Source organism: Oryx dammah, unplaced genomic scaffold (assembly GCF_014754425.2).
Source record: "Oryx dammah isolate SB20612 unplaced genomic scaffold, SCBI_Odam_1.1 HiC_scaffold_10, whole genome shotgun sequence".
Classification (NCBI taxonomy): Eukaryota; Metazoa; Chordata; class Mammalia; order Artiodactyla; family Bovidae; genus Oryx; species Oryx dammah.
Window position 1 is genome coordinate 71,351,184 of NW_024070194.1, and position 20,014 is coordinate 71,371,197.

Consider the following 20,014-nt stretch of genomic DNA (forward strand, 5'->3'; position numbering starts at 1 on the left):
TGATTGCCACTGATGCAGCCACAGGAACGATTAGGAGCCACTACAGTGCATTTACAGAGAAAGTATTTATGGAGCACCTACTGTATACTGGGCCAGAAGACATTCCTTTCCTTCGGAGTTCCTCTCCTAGCAGAAGATAAGCAAAAAACAGAAAGGTCACATAGTAAGTCATGTGAAGTGAAGACATCAAAGCAGGGTTGTGTGGGGAGAGAATTGGGGCTGGAGAGAAAGATGGAGAGAAGAAGGTAGTCTTGAAAAAGAAAAATTAAGTGACGTTCCCGGGTGCAAGAGGAACCTCATTCTGCAGGTGATGACCTCCAGCTGGATGTGTCCAGCTCAGAACCCTGGGGTTTCCAATCCTGGATGCTGGCTTTTCTTTCCCTTAAAAGACTTCTCTGTGCTCAACTGGCTTCTGCCTTCCAGCCCCAGGAGCACATCAAAGTGGAGGAGACTGACTGATCATCTTGAGTTCCCTTCTGCCCAGATCTCTCTCCTGTTTAGTTAACAGTGAGAATGGCACTTGCTCCCAATCTAAAACCTTTCAAATGTCACTGAAATCTTTGAAGTGTGCAATGTCTGAGTTTTTCAAAGCTGCATTTTGACTTAATGGGTCCCTTGGATCTGGTTCCCTTTACATCCACAGGTCTCACTGACATTTGCCTCCTGGGAGCCTTTTTTTAAGTATCTATTTCTTCTTTTGGCCTTGCCTTTGAACTTGGTCTAATCAGCCACATGAATCAAGAGGACATGTTGGAAAAGAAGTTTGTTTTTCTGAAAGGTTAGCCTGTGGAGTGCGGAAGTTTTTGTTTTTTTCATTTTGTTTTAGTTTTGTCCTGAAAAGAAATCTCTCTGAACATGGTATTTAAAACATTACTTCCGTAGCGTTTTAGCAGGTTTCTGTGTTTGGGAGGTTAAGGCTGCATTTTACATAAAGCAAAGAACAGGAGCAAATAGGACACAGTGCTGTCAGTCTAGGAGCCTTTGAAAATAGTAAACCCCACTGTAAATAGACAGGATCTTGAGTGCTTGTTCTCTTTGTAAATGATGACAGTCTACTGAATGAAAGTGTGAAAAATGCCTTGCTATGGGAATTTCTGTCCGTTTCCTGGGTGTGCTGAATGATAATGATTGGAAGAAGATAAAGGAATTTTGAGAGGTAGCTTGAAGCCTGTGGAAGTAAAACATTACTCTGATCACTAATATTGCCATGGCTTTTTTTTTTTTAAGTCTAATCCTGAGTTAAATTTCTATTAAACAAACCATAAAAATATTCCCCTTCCAATTCCATGCTCAACATTGCTAGAGTTTATACCTCTCACAGCCAGGTTTACCTACAGTGTGAGGTTTCAGCTTATTCAAATCCTTGTATACCTCCCAAAGAATAATTTAGCAAATGCCTGATGCCTGTTCTGTTTCAGCATCATGCGTCAAGAGTTAGAACTGCTTTGTTTCCCTGCTTTCAGTGGCGTTTTCTTTTTGCTTTATCAACATCTCTGATAAATCTCTGCTCGGACTGCCGCTTCATGTGCTTAGGGTCACAAGAAAGAAACCCTGAAATACAGCTGCAGTTTTCTGCTCCTGCAACGACTAGAGCATAAATGCTACAGAGAATCCAGTGTGGATGGAGGATAGGGCAACACTGCTGAATCCCACTAGTACTCACTTCCCCTGGTGGTTCTGGGATGGTTCCCTTAAACTCCATCATCCTGCCCTTGGTTCCTGTCACTAACCATTTGCCAGCCCTCTGCAGCCTGCGTCACTGACTCCGGGGATGATGACCTCCACCTCTCTGAGATACTTGTTAGTTTTTGCTTAGGGTGCATGGTTTATGTTAAAATGTATCCTCATTTTGAGAAGAAAATAATGGTTCATGGTATTTTAAAGGTTTTGCCTATTAAAGGTATTTATGTTGAGTGGAAAATTTTAAAATATCTTTCTAAAAGAACACTCAGTATAAGCCTGAAATTAAGTCACTGTCTTTTTCAAATCAACACACAGTAGTTTTATATTATCTTTTTTTTTTTTTTACTAGATACCAGTGAAATTGAACAGTCATGTGTCCACCGTTACTACATTAACACAGAAAAATCCCCAAAGGCATAAAAGTATATAACCTGTTAAAAAAAAGGGGGGTGGGGAGAATCTAGGTCACTGTCCTCTACCAAGCATACCAGGCTTAGCTGCTGGGTTCTTTATATTTGCTCAGATGTTCAGACTTCAAAAGAAGCAGCTGATGAATTGCCAGTGAAGATGCCAGATTTATTTGCATAAATTATCCAGGTTGACTTCCAAGTTTTAGTACATTACCTTGCATGTAGACCTTGGAACCATCTCATTTTGTTCTATTTTATCTCTAATTCTTTTTTTTTTTTTACTATTTTTTTATTGGAGTATAGTCAATTAACAATGTTGTGATAATTTCAGGTGCACACCAGAGCGATTCAACCATGCATGTATACATGTATCCATTCTCCCCCAAATCCCTCTTCCATCCACACAGCTACCTAATACTGAGCAGAGATTCCTGTGCTATACAGTAGGACCTTGTTGGTTATGCATTTTAGATATAGCAGTGTGTGCTTGTCCATCCCCAACTCCCTAACTATCCCTTCCCCCCCCATCCTTCCTCCCTGGTAACCATGAGTTCATTCTCTGAGTGTCTCTAATTCTAATCGTATGTGTTATTGTCGTCCGCCTTGAAGACTTATATAGTCCTCGAGAGCAGAGGGAATGGGTGAATTATTTCCCAGAACAGGCTGAAAGCGTAATGAGAACATATCTTTCCATTCCTAGAGAATGGGCAGATGTACATCCAGAAAAAGCCCACCATGTACCCGCCCTGGGACAGCACTTTCGACGCCCACATCAACAAGGGGCGAGTGATGCAGATTATCGTGAAGGGCAAGAACGTGGACCTGATATCCGAGACCACCGTGGAGCTCTACTCCCTGGCCGAGAGATGCAGGAAAAACAACGGGAAGACAGAAATATGGGTAAGTAGCCAAGGCATGGGCTTCACTTATGTGTATATTCCATGAAGTGAGACACCATCGCAGCTGACGACTGGTACAAAATTTCAATGTCATCCTGAAGGCTGACATCCTGAAGGCCTCGAGGAAACGGACTCCCTACCACTGACTCATTGGTGACTTGACTGTGACGATGAGTATTCATTGTGGACTGTAGAACATACTAGCATAGTCACATTTCTTTGATTCTTGGGTAAAGGAAATAAGGTCTCTTAGGGTGTGAAGAACTGTTACTGATCTATAACTGTTAAAGTCAGCTTGGAAATACCACAAAATTTTCATAGCGTGGGAACCTACCTGTGATCTGTGTATCAAGATATCACGTGAATATCAAGATATTTAGATACCTACATGATACCTTGATAAACTATCTTAGACAGGATGCTGGATAGATAAGTGAGAAGAGAGCCAAGATCCATTTAATATCTCAATCCCTGTAATTTTTTCTAGTCATAGTGCATTTGCTTAGCTTCTTGTTCAATGTTCAGTCGTATTTGACTCTTTGTGATCCCATGGACTGCAGCAGGCCAGGCTCCCCTGTCCTCCATTATCTCCCCGAGTTTGCTCAAACTCATGTCCCTTGAGTCAGTGATGTTATCCAACCATCTTATCCTCTGCCACCGCCTTCTCCTTTTGCCTTCAATCTTTCCCAGCATCAGGGTCTTTCCCAGTGAGTGGGTTCTTCGCATCAGGTGACCAAAATATTGGAGCTTCAGCTTCAGTCTTTCCAATGAATATTCAGGATTAGCTTGCTACTGCTGCTAAGTTGCTTCAGTCGTGTCCAACTCTGTGCGACGCCATAGATGGCAGCCCACCAGGCTCCGCCGTCCCTGGGATTCTCCAGGCAAGAACACTGGAGTGGGTTGCCATTGCCTTCTCCAATGCATGAAAGTGAAAAGTGAAAGTGAAAGTGAAGTCATGTCTGACTCTTTGTGACCCCATGGACTGCAGACTACCAGGCTCCTCCGTCCATGGGATTTTCCAGGCAAGAGTACTGGAGTGGGGTGCCATGGCCTTCTCCTCAGGATTAGCTTACTTTGCTCTAAAAAGTACATTATACACAACTCATGTTACCACACAGATTTTTGAAAACTTTGATTCTAAACATTTGTTACCAAAATAGTTATGAAGTTAAAGGGAGAAGTAAACTATGAAAGCATAAAAAATTCCTATGAAAATTTCTGGGGTATAAAAATTAAAGAAAACATATGAATAAAAGCTGCTTTTGTAAGAGCTGAAACCCAAAAAGTGTTTTCAAGTGTTTGCATCCTTTATGCAAAGGAGAAGACTCTTACCTTTCAGCTTCATATTTCATATAACTCAGATTCTTAAGAACTCCAGCCAAAAGATTTTCAAATGCCAGGTTTCAAAATGGGAATAATATAAACCTAAAACAGATTTTTGTGTCAATTGTATATTTTTTACCTTAAAAAAAGAGAGCAAGAGAGAGAGGTACTTTTTAGGAAAGTATATCTATCTTTGCTTGCATCACTAAAGTAATCTTTAAAGATAACGATATGTCAAGATTTTTTTCTTAAAGTCCCCATGCTTAGATGTATTTAGATAATTTAGTTCAGGGTGTCTGGGAACTCATTCAGCCTGGTGAGAGATCACAGAAACAGAATTCCTCTTAGGTAGCTGGTTGTGCAAATAGGAAGTGGATAAATAAGTGGGTAATGTCACAGGCATGTGACTTAGTGGTAAAAGTTTACACAGACCTGTTGGGGGAGAGGGTGAGGCTGCAGATACCTCTGAGTCATAGAGCATTTGACCAGGCTCAGAGAAAGAAGAGAGAAACTAGAGAAAATCTTCCTCTGTTTTTTTCCTATTCCCATTTATTTTCCACTTTCTGCCTCATTTTTTTAAAAGGGAAGAGTCACCAAATCTCTAATTTTTAAAGTAGCATACTATTGATTTCCTTTTCAATGAATAAAGGGATAACTATTTTTTAAATTCTTTTATTATTCATCCTTGACAAACAAGTTGTTTTTCTATTTATACCTCTTAAAGTTGCATTTGCTTTCTTGCCAAGACATTTTTTTAAGTTTATTCTTGTCAGACTTTCCATGTTTTTTGCATATTGGGATTATTGAGGCATAAGCCCTCGGATCCTTGGAAGGATAGGATATCCGTCCAACCTAGACAGCGTATTAAAAAGCAGAGACATTACTTTGTCAACAAGGTCCGTCTGGTCAAGGCTATGGTTTTTCCAGTGGTCATGTATGGATGTGAGATTTGGACTATAAAGAAAGCTGAGTGCCGAAGAATTGTTGCTTTTGAACTGTGGTGTTGGAGAAGACTCTTGAGAGTCCCTTGGACTGCAAGGAGATCCAACCAGTCCATCCTAAAGGAGATCAGCCCTGAGTATTCTTTGGAAGGACTGATGTTGAAGCTGAAACTCCAGTACTTTGGCCACTTCATGCGAAGAGCTGACTCATTGGAAAAGACCCTGATGCTGGGAAAGATTGAGGGCAGGAGGAGAAGGGGATGACAGAGGATAGGATGGTTGGATGGTATTACCAACTCGATGGACATGGGTTTGGGTAAACTCTGGGAGTTGGTGATGGACAGAGAGGCCTGGCGTGCTGCAGTTCATGGGGTCACAAAGAGTCGGACAAGACTGAGCGACTGAACTGAAGCCCTCGGATCCACATTTAACTACTGGCAACCTTCTTATATTTTCTGCCTTTGTTATGTTCAAGGTTATTTCCTAGTTCACTTTTATTTATCATGTTTAAGCATCAACAGATTGCTTTGGACTTAGTTTCCCTTGCTTCTGTTGAAATCTGCTTTCTTAAAATTAGTTTCTCTATTAAAAAAAAAAAAAGATTTTCTCAGAATTGCCTCTTACTTCCACAGTCACCATCTAGTTTCCAAACATTGATATTTTGTTTCTGCTTTCCCAGGGTTTTCCCTGTTGGTGTGGTTATCCCCCACTCACTCATAAATGTGATGGAATCTGACTTTCTGTGGAGGCTGTTTTTTCAGCAGCTCACTGATTTAATTTCTTCTATCACCACTAATTCCTGAATATTGATAGCATTGCAGTCACCTGGTACCAGTTTTTCCCACTTCCTCTGGGAATGAGCCCCTATCCCTTGTTCTTCGAGTTTTATTTTTGCCTCCATTATTTAGTATTCCATAAACCAGAGAATAATGGTATATGTACTTGATGTCAAAGGCCCTTCTCTTTTCACTAATCTAAGCCATTTAAGAGTCAGACACAGCAACTGAACAACAAGAACAAATTGAAGCTTTCATGGAATGTTTAGTTAAGCAAGTGGTACAAGCTTGTCACATCATAAAATTCTAATAGTAGTGATGCTGTACCATTGGCATTATTGGCATTATTATGTCAGTTTCTCCAATATCTTTAAAGGTCTGGTGGAAGGTACCAGATCACCATGACTTCGAATTATTTAATCATGATTCATATTCAGTCTTGAGTTCAACCAGACCCTTCTTGCTATTTTTCAGTTATTCTAGTGATCCATAGATGTAATGATCAGCAATGGGCTTCAGTTCACCTTTTTTTTTTTCTTTTTAGCATGTGAGCAATGCTGTGTTACAGTTTAGTTATATTATTAGTGGTTAGTCAGGTCTTCTCAGATTTGCCATGTGTCCCTTACATCACATCACGTAATCTGCATCATCCCTTAACAGGTCACTTTGTCTGGTCCCTTCTACATAATCATACTGAAATATATATATTCTTAATCCCTTCCTTGACCAATCTAATTAAAATTTCCCTTGGCAGATGGTCCGGCACTTTGCAAAGGAAGCAGGTTCTCCATGTGAAAGTAAAAGGCCACTCCCATTTAATACCCCTATTAACCTAGAGGCCCCGGTGGCTCAGCAGTAAAGAATCGCCTGCAACTCAGGAGATGCTGGGTCAGGAAGATGTCCTGGAGGAGGAAATGGCAACCCACTCCAGTATTCTTGCTTGGGAGATTCCATGGACAGAGGAGCCTGGCAGGCAGCAGTCCATCAGGCCGCAGAAAGTCGGACATGGCCTTAAGGAAGTTTTGATCTCCAAATCAAATTCATGAGCTGCTGAGGTGTTTTGATAAAAGAAAGGTTATATTTGTGGATGCTGTGCTATTTTGATGATAATATGAGTGAGCAAGATGGAAAGGAACAGAGCTGTGCTGGAAATCTCCTGCCTCACCCAGCTCCTCAGTTGGGATGTCGTTCAGCTCAGCGCTTGCCTCATACTCTGACCCGTGTCTCTTTTCTTCCTTCCACCAGTTAGAGCTGAAACCTCAAGGCCGAATGCTGATGAATGCAAGATACTTTCTGGAAATGAGTGGCAAGTGACATTTCTTATTCCTATTTGGGGATGAGGTGGGCATGTCTCTTCTCCTTTGCAACTTAGTTCACTTTTTCGAAAGCAAACAAAATGGAATCACAAGGAATTTCCTTAAAATCTCCAATGATGCTCAAGCACGAGTTGAATGTACACTCTGTGGGACCAGATACACACAGAAATATAAAACATTTATAGTGTTCACTTTGGAAAAATCTTATTTTTGGCTGCACCGGGTCTTCACGGCTGTGCTCAGGCTTTCTCTTGTGGAGGTGGGCAGGCTTCTCATTGAGCTGGCTCCCCTTGCTGCAGAGCTCTGGCTCTATGTGCATGGGCTCAGCAGCTGTGGCTCACAGGCTCTAGAGTGTGGGCTCAGTAGTTGTGGTGCACGGGCTTAGTTGCCCTGCAGCATGTGCAATATTCCCAGACCAGGGATCAAACCTGTTTTCCCTGCTGCTGCTAAGTCGCTTCAGTCATGTCCAACTCTGTGTGACCCCATAGACGGCAGCCCACCAGGCTCCCCCGTCCCCGGGATTCTCCAGGCAAGAACACTGGAGTGGGTTACCGTTTCCTTCTCCAATGCAGGAAAGTAAAAAGTGAAAGTGAAGTCGTGTCCGACTCTTAGCGACCCCACGGACTGCAGCCCACCAGGCTCCTCCATCCATGGGATTTTCCAGGCAAGAGTGCTGGAGTGGGTTGCCGTTGCCTTCTCCTGCATTGGCAGGGAAATTCTTAACCACTGGATCACCAAGGAAGTCCAGCATTTATTTTTCACATGGTGTGAAGGCACATGCCCAGGGCTTTTCTAGTCTGTCTATATTTTCATTTGGGAATTTACTGTAAACACCAAACGTTCTGCTAATGTGTTGCCCTGTGTGTACACACTGTGTATAAATGGTGTGATATGACACATGGTCACACCATCAGAATACAAAATGAATAAGAAGCTGATAAATACTTCCCTTAGCTCTAGAAGAACAGAGTACTAATGCTTCACATTAGTTGTCTCAAATGCTTTTAGGAACAAGCAAGGAAAAAAATGTGTCACTGAAGACTTTCCCTGCATCTCACACACAGACACCGTTCATAGAAGTTAATTTACGAGCCGTGTGCATGGTGTTTTAGACAGCCTGTCAGTTCTTCCTGTTGCATTTATATCCTGTTGTCAAAATGCTGTGTAAATGAATCAAATGCTACCACTCTTCAATCTTTTTTTCAAAGTATAGTTGATTTATAATGTTGTGCTGGCATCAGGTGTAGACCAAAGTGATTCAGATATGTCTGAATATATATATATGCACCCCCCCACACACACACACATGTATATATACTTTCATATCCTTTTCTCTTATAGGTTATTACAAAATATTGGGTATAGTTCCCTGTGCTGTACAGTAGGTCCTTGTTGAGTATCTGTCTATGTGTGTATGTTAAGCCCATTCCTGTTTTATGCCTCCATGCCGTTCTCCTTTGGTAACTACAAGTTTGTTTTCTAAGTCTGTGAGTCTGTTTCTGTTCCTTAAATAAGTTCATTTGTATCATTTTTTTTAGTGTCCACATATAAGTGATATCGTGTGCTATTTGTCATTCTCTGTCTGACTTCACTTGGTATGATCGCCGCTGGGTCCATCCACGTTGCTGCAGATGGCCTTGTCTCATTCATTTTCCTGTTTCACTGAGTACTTAGGAGGGGCTCCGGGCATGTGTGTTGAACTGTTCAGTGGGGCTCACTCTGGCATTTAGAAACGCCTTTTGTTTTCCTGTGGTTCCCACTCAGTGACTGTCTCAAATATTCCCATAGCCCTTCTGAGTTGCTGAGGAAGCTTCTAACCTGGTGGAGCTGGGAGAGCCCGTGCCTTCTGCCGGTGTCTGCGCTTCAGGGCACGGCTGCTGCTCCCTGAGCCCTCTTCCCGCTCTCGGCCTCTGAGAGAGCCCCCCTTCTTGGTGTCCTGGCTGTCGACCCTGGCGGCTCTGTAACACCAGCCCTGCTTCCTCTCTGGCATCTTCAGTTTTTTCTTCTCTCTCTGGTTTCCACCTCATTGACAAGACATACATAATTACGCTATCTTCTCCAACTTGAAAGAAATATTTTTTAAAAAGCTTTTTACTGTGCTAAAAGTCACATAATATATACTATTTCAGCCATATTTAACGGTACTGTTCGAAGACACTAAGCCCGTTCACGTTGTTGAGCAGCTCTCACCGTCACCCACCCTCCTGAGTTTTTCACCTTCCTAAACTGAAGCTCTGTCCCCATTAAACATGAACTCCCATCCCCATCTCCCCACCCATCCACCCCACAGCCCCAGGCATCTACCAGTGTGCTTTCTGACTCTGCGAATTGGACTATTCTAAGTACCATTGTATGCTGCTGCTGCTGCTGCTAAGTCGCTTCAGTCGTGTCCAACTCCGTGTGACCCCATAGATGGCAGCCCACCAGGCTCCCCCGTCCCTGGGATTCTCCAGGCAAGAACACTGGAGTGGGTTGCCATTTCCTTCTCCAATGCATGAATAAGTACAATCAAAAACTATGTGTTTGCACCTAATGTAAATTAGAATGCACACGAAATTTTATTTATTTTTAATTGAACGATGATTGCTTTATAGTATTGTTTTCTACAAACATGAACGTGAATCAACTGTAGGTATACATATGTTCCCTCCCTCTTGACCCTCCCTCCCTATCCCACCCTTCTAGGTTGTTACAGAGCCCGGTTTTAGTTCCCTGAGTCACACAGCAGAAGGTTAATTGAACATACATCCTAGGGCTTCCCTTGTGGCTCAAATGGTAAAGAATCTGCCTGTGATGCAGGAGACCTGGGTTCAATCCCTGGATCAGGAAGATCCCCTGGAGAACAGAATGTCAACCCACTTCAGTATTCTTGCCTGGAGAATTCCATGGACAGAGGAGCCTTGCAGGCTACAGTCCAAATGGATTACCTTCTTTTTTTTCCCCTCTGTGCTATATAGTAGGTTCTCATTAGTTACCTGTTTTATACCTAGCACTGTGTATATAGTTTGAGCATTCTCTGGCATTGCCTTTCTTTGGGATTGGAATGAAAACTGACCTTTTCCAGTCCTGTGGCCACTGCTGAGTTTTCCAAATTTGCTGGCATATTGAGTGCAGCACTTTCACAGCATCATCTTTCAGGATTTGAAATAGCTCAACTGGAATTCCATCACCTCCACTAGCTTTGTTCATAGTGATGCTTTCTAAGGCCCACTTGACTTCACATTCCAGGATGTCTGGCTCTAGGTGAGTGATCACACCATCGTGATTATCTGGGTCATGAAGCTCTTTTCTGTACAGTTCTTCTGTGTATTCTTGCCACCTCTTCTTAATATCTTCTGCTTCTGTTAGGTCCAGACCATTTCTGTCCTTTATCGAGCCCATCTTTGCATGAAATATTCCCTTGGTATCTCTAGTTTTCTTGAAGCGATCTCTTGTCTTTCCCATTTTGTTGTTTTCCTCTATTTCTTTGCATTGATTGCTGAAGAAGGCTTTCTTATCTCTCCTTGCTATTCTTTGAAACTCTGCATTCAGATGCTTATATCTGTCCTTTTCACCTTTGTTTTTCTCTACTCTTCTCTTCACAGCTATTTGTAAGGCCTCCCCAGACAGCCATTTTGCTTTTTTACATTTCTTTTCCATGGGGATGGTCTTGATCCCTGTCTCCTGTACAATGTCACGAATCTCTGTCCATAGTTCATCAGGCACTCTGTCTATCAGATCTAGTCCCTTAAATCTATTTCTCACTTCCACTGTATAATCTCACATGTTAGTAAAGTAATGCTCAAAATTCTCCAAGCCAGGCTTTAGCAGTACGTGAACCATGAAATTCCAGATGTTCAAGCTGGTTTTAGAAAAGGCAGAGAAACCAGAGATCAAATTGCTAAGATCCGCTGGATAATCAAAAAAGCAAGAGAGTTCCAGAAAAACACCTATTTCTGCTTTATTGACTATGCCAAAGCCTTTAAGTGTGTGGATCACAATAAACTGTGGAAAATTCTGAAAGAGATGGGAATACCAGACCACCTGACCTGCCTCTTGAGAAATCTGTATGCAGGTCAGGAAGCAACAGTCAAAACTGGACATGGAACAACAGACTGGTTCCAAATAGGAAAAGGAGTACATCAAGGCTGTATATTGTCACCCTGCTTATTTAACTTCTATGCAGAGTACCTCATGCGAAACCCTGGGCTGGAAGAAGCACAAGCTGGAATCAAGATTGTGGGGAGAAATATCAATAACCTCAGATATGCAGATGAACCACCCTTATGGCAGAAAGTGAAGAGGAACTAAAAAGCCTTTTGGTGAAAGTGAAAGAGGTAAATGAAAAAGCTGACTTAAAGCTCAACATTCAGAAAACGAAGATCATGGCATCATTGTCCCATCACTTCATGGGAAATAGATGGGGAAACAGTGGAAACAGTGTCAGACTTTATTTTTTTGGACTCCAAAATCACTGCAGATGGTGATTGCAGCCAGGTGGGAGGGGGGTTCGGGATTGGGAACACATGTACACCCATGGCGGATTCATGTTGATGTGTGGCAAAACCAATACAATATTGTAAAAAATAATAATAATAATAATAATAACAATAAATTAAAAAAAGAAAGAAAAAGACGCTTACTCCTTGGAAGGAAAGTCATGACCAACCTAGATAGCATATTCAAAAGCAGAGACATTACTTTGCCAACAAAGGTCCATCTAGTCAAGGCTGTGGTTTTTCCAGTGGTCATGTATGGATGTGAGAGTTGGACTGTGAAGAAAGCTGAGCACCGAAGAATTGATGCTTTTGAACTGTGGTGTTGGAGAAGACTCCTGAGAGTCCCTTGGACTGCAAGGAGGTCTTACCAGTCCATCCTAAAGGAGATCAGTCCTGGGTGTTCTTTGGAAGGAATGATGCTGAAGCTGAAACTCCAGTACTTTGGCCACTTCATGCGAAGAGTTGACTCATTGGAAAAGACCCTGATGCTGGGAGGGATTGGGGACAGGAGGAGAAGGGGACGACAGAGGATGAGATGGCTGGATGGCATCACCGACTCGATGGACGTGAATTTGGGTCAACTCCAGGAATTGGTGAGAACAGGGAGGCCTGGCGTGCTGCAATTCATGGGGTCACAAAGAGTCAGACACGTCTGAGCGACTGAACTGAACCGTGTATATATGTCAATCCCAATCTGTCAGTTTAAAGGTATTTTTTTTAAACTTTTTCCCTCTACAACGCTTTCTTTCCTTTCATTCCCTGACACATTTCTTGAGAAACAGTTTAATCTATTACTCCTTTTTCCTTCACTACTCTATCAACCCTTAAACCCAAAGAATCTGGCTCATTTTTCAATCCATCTGCTAAATGGCGTTCTCCAAAAGAATGAATCCTCAAAACAAATGTTTGTTTCTTAAGCTTCAATTCCCTTGACATCTCTCTATCCGTCAATGCTGAAAAACCTTTTCTTTCTTGTATTGCTTGATGTAATATTATTCAAGTTTTCTTCTTAATTTTTCAGCTGCCTCTTCATGGCCTCTTTTGTAATTTCATTTCCTCCCTCCCAAAAATATGGGAGTTCTTATCTCCAAGTCTGTTCTTCGTGTGAGTGCCATCTCTTCTTGACTTACCCATTCAAAATTAGGAGTAACATCTCATAACTCTTTATACTATCCTGCATAGCAATTCGCTTATAGCTCCCCAGGAAATGTGTGACTTAATTGACTACAAACATGTGATTGGTTAACTAAAAAAATAGATTAGGCACCATAGCTATAAAATAAATAACCAACTATATAAAAACCAGTGAGCTTATTCAAGCCAGTGAACAAATGGAAGGCCAAATTACTTCAGAAATAGTAATTACAAGGAGAATTTTTAAAATTCTGAGCTTTTATACATTTACTTTCTTATAAGGATTGAAATGATCAGAGGATAAAGGAATTATAACAAGGAGCAAAGAAATGAATTCCTTACCTGTACTCTCTGACATATTTTTAAATGTACAGTGTTCTAATACAGAGACTATATTTATAAACATACAGTTGTGTATAGTCCAGACTATTATAATAGCTTATACTATTATAATAGCTTTACTGACTATTCAGTCAGTAAAGAATCCACTTGGGTTTGATTCCTGGATCGGGAAGATCTCCTAGAGAAGGAAATGGCAACCCATGCCAGTATTCTTGCCTGGAGAATCTCATGAACAGAGGAGCCTGGTGGTCTGCAGTCCTTGGGGTCGCAAGAGTCAGACACAACTTAGTAACTAAACCACCACCATATAATTGTTACATGATTATATTTGTATATTTTTCACAGTAATATGGATAGGGTTCCCAGAATCATTCACCTCCCTCCCTGAGTTCAAAAGTAATTTTATGCTTTATTTCCTTTTATTTCATCAGCACCAAAATAGAAATGAGTCAGAGCTTCCCGACAAATGGCCTCCTGTGCTGGTCCCGAGTTGTAAATAGATCTCTACACTTAAACCAGAACCTATAGGAGAAGGCAGTTGCCTCAGTGACCCTAAATCTTACCCCTAATTCACCAAGCCTTTTTATTTCCAGTGCAGTTCCTTAAAAAAAAAAAAAAAAAGACCTAAATCGCCTATCCTTGAAGTATCAGGCAAAGTACTCAGCCCTGTAAGGAACTCTTTCTTAGGAATGCTTTATTATTATCTTCTTTGGAGTAGAGTTGATTTACAGTGCTGTGTTAGTTCCAGGTGTACAGCAGAGTGACGTTTTATCTGAGAGTTTGGGGTTTCCATAAAACAGACCCATGGACTCTTGGAGAGAAGACTTCAGTCTTGAAATGAGTGCTGGCACTAGGCTGGATGGTGGAGGAGAGTCTGCACCTCCGTGACCCTCCCCCGGCCCCATCTACCCAGTGTGCTTCCAGCCTGGCCATGAAAAGGGGTGGGGAAATTAAGATACTCCGGCAGGATCTTTTGCCTCGAGTGTGTTGTCCAGCCACTGCCATGGCTTAGCCGGAAGGGAAACAACTGAGTTTAAATATTGTTAGCTCTCTTCATTTGTGAAGCAGGAGCCCCTTATCCATTTTTCGTATTTTAAAAAATAAGTGGAATAAGTAATCCAAGACTCTACTTGAAATCGCAGTTGCAGGAACTAGAATCATTAATTCGTTATCCGTATTTTAGTGATGATGGCAGCTTTGTTCTGCCTCCTGTACCATGCACTCGCTCGTGCATGCTGGAGGACCCACCGTACTGTTCAATCATAACTACCTTGCTGTTGTGTATTTTGGCTGGGGGGCCTGGGCGTCGGCCAGGGTGAATATTCTCACCGGTATTTCTCAGAATTCTTCCAGCCTTTTGGAAGCTGTGGGTACTGTGGACAGTTACTACCCAGAGTACCTTCACCAGCACCCAGAGCCCAGGGTAAACTGAAGAAATGTGGACGTGATGATTTGATGTAGATGACTAGGTACCGTCCAGGACTGTCTAGACACTTTTTAATTGCAGTCATCTGTTCCTTTCTGGCCCTTTCCACATTGACCTGTGTAGTTTTGTGGCTGCTGCGTCTGATTCCCATGGGCTTCAGGAACCAAAGCATAAACAACTTCCCAAAGCTTTTTTGCCTTCAGAAATCTGGCCAGCTCCTGCCTATCTACATTTTTTGTCTATAAACAACCAGATAGAACATTTCCTGGGAGCTAAAAAATATATATATTTTTTTCCAACTTACTGTCAGTACCACATTATTCTTTAGAATTACAGGCAAAGTATTTGCCACTTCCTGCCTTTTCTGGCTGACTCATCACTGACAGTGACGAGGAAAGGTCAATAAATACCTTAAATGTTCCAATTTCTGGTTTTAAAAATTGAGAGAGGATATAGCTCAGTGAAAGAGGATGGAAGGATTGAGCCAAGATTCCAGCCTTGTTGTTCCAATCCTGTAACAGGACACCCTCTGGTAATTCTGTTATGGGACTAAGGAAAGACACTTTGTATTGTACCAAACTTTAGAAATACTGGGTTGGCCAAAATGTCCATAACATCTTTTAGAATAAACCCAAGTAGGCTTTTAGCCCAACCCAGTACTTGGATGCTAACGGTCTCGAAGCTTGTCTAGTTCCTCATCCATCTCTGCCTCTTCCCCGTTCCCCCCCCACCCCGCCCGGTCGCCCCCAGCTGTGACAGCCATTTCACAGAAGGTCACTGTCACTGCCCTCTTCCTGCAGACACAAAGGACATGAACGAATTTGAGACCGACGGCTTCTTCGCTCTACATCACCGCCGAGGAGCCATCAAGCAGGCCAAAGTCCACCACGTCAAGTGCCATGAGTTCACGGCCACCTTCTTCCCACAGCCCACGTTCTGCTCCGTCTGCCATGAATTTGTCTGGTATGGTAACTCGCATGTGATGCCAAGCCTCAGGTTATGCCTTGTGTCACTTTTTTTGGTTTGTTTATTTATTTGGCTGTGTTGGTTCTTAGCTATGGCACACAGGCTTCAGAGCACAGGCTTAGTTGTTCTGAGGCCTGTGGGATCTTAGACCCCTGAGCAAGGACTGAATGCCCGTCCCCTGCATTGCATGGCAGATTCTTAAACACTGGACCACCAGGGAAGTCCCATGATGCATCTTCTTAATCCACCAGGCCTGGCATGTTCCACCTTGGGGGAGTGTACAGGAATAGGTACTACCTGAGAGTTTTCAGTGGCCTCACCTGGATTGAGAAGGCTCAAATGGTGTGATTCTAGAGAATATTTTCATAATAGAGCTCCTATAGCATGAGGAATCCAGCTCCCTTAAGAAAGATTTCAAGGAAACTTTGGTTTCCAATTAAATGGGAAGCTTCTGGGGGTGAGTGCTTCTGGGGGTGAGTGGGGAGGGACAGAAGAGGGAGAGATCTTTATTGTAAGCACAGTTTTATAGTCAAAACTGCCACCAGCTCAACAACCCAACTGTGCTAACTAAATGTCTGCAGAAGGCAACACTTGCCCATTGGAGCTGATGGGTTTCTATGTTTATAAGGCTCTTGGGTGTCTTAAACAGCCCTTGAACAGAGATTGGTTCAAGCCTCAGTAACCACAAGAGCGAAGGCTACGGTAGACTGGAGACTCAAAATGACTCCTATCTCTTGTTTCAGCCTCCCCCACTCTTTTGGGGTCTTCAGTCCTTTGGGTTCTTGCAGGATTTGTTAAGGCACAACCTCTGGCTTAACCAGGGTATCCAAAGGTCAGGTAGACTTTTGGTGGATTTCCATCAACTGTCTTCATCTAATGACTTGAACTCCTTCCTTTCTAATAGTGAATGTTAACAGAATCAGTCTTGATAATTTATTAGCTGCAAATGTTCTCAGATACTCAGAAAGAGAAAATAAAGTGTTACGTGGATATCTTTGCTTATCTGTACTGAACTTAGTAAGACAGTGAAAATTTTTAAGTGTAGACATGGAGATTTGCTACCAGGAGCCTGTGATCCATTTTTGGTTGGATATTTTTTTTTGTCTGCATGTTTGTTTGGGAAATATGCAAATGAAAAGGAAATGAACAACTCATTTACTGAATGTTCAGACTTTTCACAAAGCAGGTCAAAATAAGAACACACGTTAACACTCTTGGCTAATAACAGACGAGGGCTGCTGATCAGAAAACGCTTATGTGAGAGCAGGAAGCTATGAGAGCTTGTTCATCTTTTAAATGTTTTTGTTTTTGGTACTACAGTTGACTCAAGTCTATATACATATTCAAACATATGCTTTATTGCAGGGGTCTGAACAAACAAGGCTACCAGTGTCAACGTAAGTGAGAAGGATTTCTGTTGTACTAGCATCATTCCTTTTGTTTAGCTGTCCCTTAACTTCTGAAAATCTCAAGCTGTAGTTATTTCTTTTCAGAATGTAACGCAGCAATTCACAAGAAGTGTATCGATAAAGTAATAGCAAAGTGCACAGGATCAGCTATCAACAGCCGAGAAACTATGGTATGGACCGAGATTTGCCTTTGTCTGAAATACGATGATTTCATCCTGACATTACCTTTAACAGCCCACGAATTCTTTTTTAAAGGACTTTAAAAAAAAATTCTTTTCTTTTTGGTGGCACTGGGTCTTTGTTGCTGCGTGTGGGTTTTCTCTCGTTTCAAAGAGCAGGGGCTACTCTCTAGCCGCGGTGCTCAGGGCTTCTCGTTGTGGTGGCTTTTCTTAGCGCAGAGCATGGTCTCTAGGTTTGCAGGCTTCAGTAGTTGGGGTGCATGGGCTTTGTTGCTCCACAGCATGTGGAATCTTCCCAGACCAGGGATCAAACCCATGTTCCCTGCACTGGCAGGTGGATTTTTATCCACTGTACCACCAGGGAAGTCCAACAATTCCCTAATCCTTATTCATAATGTGCAATTCTTAAATTTTTCCAGGCGCGTCAATATCCCTAAAACACTTTCCTCTTCAGTAACGATTGTTACTGAGACCCAAAACTAGTGTCTTGCCCTCTCCGTGTTTAATCTCCCCATAGATCAAATCAAAATCCTAACAGAGGCTGCCTCAAATGAGAAATTTTGAGGATTGTGTGAGATATTACACGTGTAAAAGACAACACAGGTGACATATTTGTCACAGCACCTGGCAGAACTGTTCTCTATGCCTCGTCTGTTCTGTGCATGTCTAACAAGCGTGAGAAGTCTTCCCACTCCTCACACTAATAAACCGATGCCTCTAGAGAAGGCATTATATAATATCTTCCAAAGGTGAAAGCACCAGTTCTAGGTTGCAAGAGAAAAGGAAATATTTATATTAAATTAGGAAGGGAAGTCTTTTGAAATAACTCCCATTTAAACGAATAACTCTGGTCTCCTTCCTGAAATATTAACCCATCTGCCCAGAGGCGAAAGGAGTATCTCACGCCCTTGACCCAGTATAGCTAATGGCTTCCTGTCTTCATTGGACATGACTATAAGGCTTGACAAGTAAAAATCATGACTTCCAATACACATCGTTGCAATGTTTTCATTATTCTGTTCATTCTGCAAAAGTCTCTGCTAGAGAAATGACAAGTGGGGAACCCAGGGACACACGAACCATCACACTCTCTTGTTCCCTTTCAGTTCCACAAGGAGAGGTTCAAAATCGACATGCCGCACAGATTTAAGGTCTACAATTACAAGAGCCCAACCTTCTGTGAGCACTGTGGGACCCTGCTGTGGGGCCTGGCCAGGCAAGGACTCAAGTGTGATGGTGAGTCCCACACGAGAGGTGCTTGGGGTCCCCACCTACTGAACCTCCAGGGGAGTGGATTTGCAGCTTTGATGAGAGGAGGAGGGAGGGAGGGAAGATGGAGATGACTGGCTTGTTCAGCCAGCCCAGAAGAGCCCCACGGTCCTGAATGAGAAGTTCTCAGATAACAAGCCACTGCTTCTTCCCCTTCCACCTTCCACCACCCCGTGTCTTATTTCCCAGAGAAGTGCAGTCATTCAGGTCCCATGTCCAGGCGCCTGGCCTGATGCCATCTGAGGCACCTAGTCCTTTGGAGCAAGGAGGCGGCAGGCTCCTCTGACTGGTCCCCTGCCCTGGCCTGTCCCTTCCTGACTCTGGCAGCTCTGGCCATGCCCCTGCCACTCTCCCTGGAACCAGCAAGAACCATTCTGTCTGTGGCCCCATCGAGGAATGAGCCTGGCACATCTGCTGGGCTGCTGAAAAGTCCTGTATGGAAAAATTCTCTGGCTTACTGAAGCTGGCACACCTATCCCCAGAGTGTGCTGTGAACTCCAGCCGCACAGTTTAAATGTTGGAAGTGTCGGTCCCTGAGTCGTGTCCAGCTCTTTGCAACCCCACCAGGCTCCTCTGTGCGTGGAATTCTCCAAGGCAAGAAGAGTGGAGCGGGTTGCCATTCCCTTCTCCGGGGGATCTTCCTGACCCAGGAGTTGAACCCAGGTCTCCCGTATTGCAGGCGGATTGTTTGCCATCTAAGCCACCAGGGAAGCCTGCAGAGGGGGCTGCCCAGCCCTGACAGTATGGCTCCTCCAGGTGACCGGGCCACAGAGCCCGAGCTCACGCCCCTTTACCCATCCAGTTATTCAGTCTCATCAGAGAAAAAGCCAGACAGCTTTCTTGCTCTCAAAGCCCAGGTTGCTAAGGCAATAACCTTTAGAAACTGAGATGCCATTTCACCAGGCTTAGGAGGTAGGGAGGAAAAATCCCAACAAAAACTATCAGAGCCCTTCTGCCTTTGGAGTGGGGCTGAGAGGGGACAGAGCCTACATAATGTGTTCAAAGCAAAGGTGCCCCACTCAGCAGGGAGCATTTTATTCTCAATTAAAAAAATTTTTATTGGAGTATAGTTGACGTACACTGTTTTTTTGTTAATTACTTCTATAGAGCAAAATGATTCAGTTATATATATATATATATATATATATATACACACAAACACACACACACACATTATATAATGTGCATACTTTATATGCATTTTTTAACACACTCTTTTCCATTATGGTTTATCCTAGGATATTGATTAAACATGCGTGTTTGCTAAGTCACTTTAGTCATGTCTGACTCTTTGCAACCCCATGGACGGGTGCGTGCCAGGCTCCTTTGTCCATGGGAATCTCGAGGCAAGAATACTACAGTAGGTTCCTCAGCCCTCCTCCAGGAGATCTTCCCAACCCAGGGATAGACCCGTGTCTCTTAAATCTCCTGCACTGGCAGGCAGGTTCTTTACCAGTAGCGCT

The 20,014-nt window shown here is 42.9% G+C and overlaps 1 protein-coding gene across 1 annotated transcript in view; it reads left to right on the plus strand.

Moving 5' to 3' along the window:
- PRKCQ (protein kinase C theta) overlaps nucleotides 1-20,014 on the plus strand; it is a 91,326-nt gene that overhangs the window by 2,146 nt on the left and 69,166 nt on the right. The window contains exons 3-8 of the mRNA XM_040248248.1: nucleotides 2,794-2,993; nucleotides 7,278-7,338; nucleotides 15,529-15,691; nucleotides 17,060-17,091; nucleotides 17,188-17,273; nucleotides 18,389-18,518. Of these exons, the coding sequence (XP_040104182.1) occupies nucleotides 2,794-2,993; nucleotides 7,278-7,338; nucleotides 15,529-15,691; nucleotides 17,060-17,091; nucleotides 17,188-17,273; nucleotides 18,389-18,518 (672 nt within the window). The remainder of the gene's footprint in view (nucleotides 1-2,793; nucleotides 2,994-7,277; nucleotides 7,339-15,528; nucleotides 15,692-17,059; nucleotides 17,092-17,187; nucleotides 17,274-18,388; nucleotides 18,519-20,014) is intronic.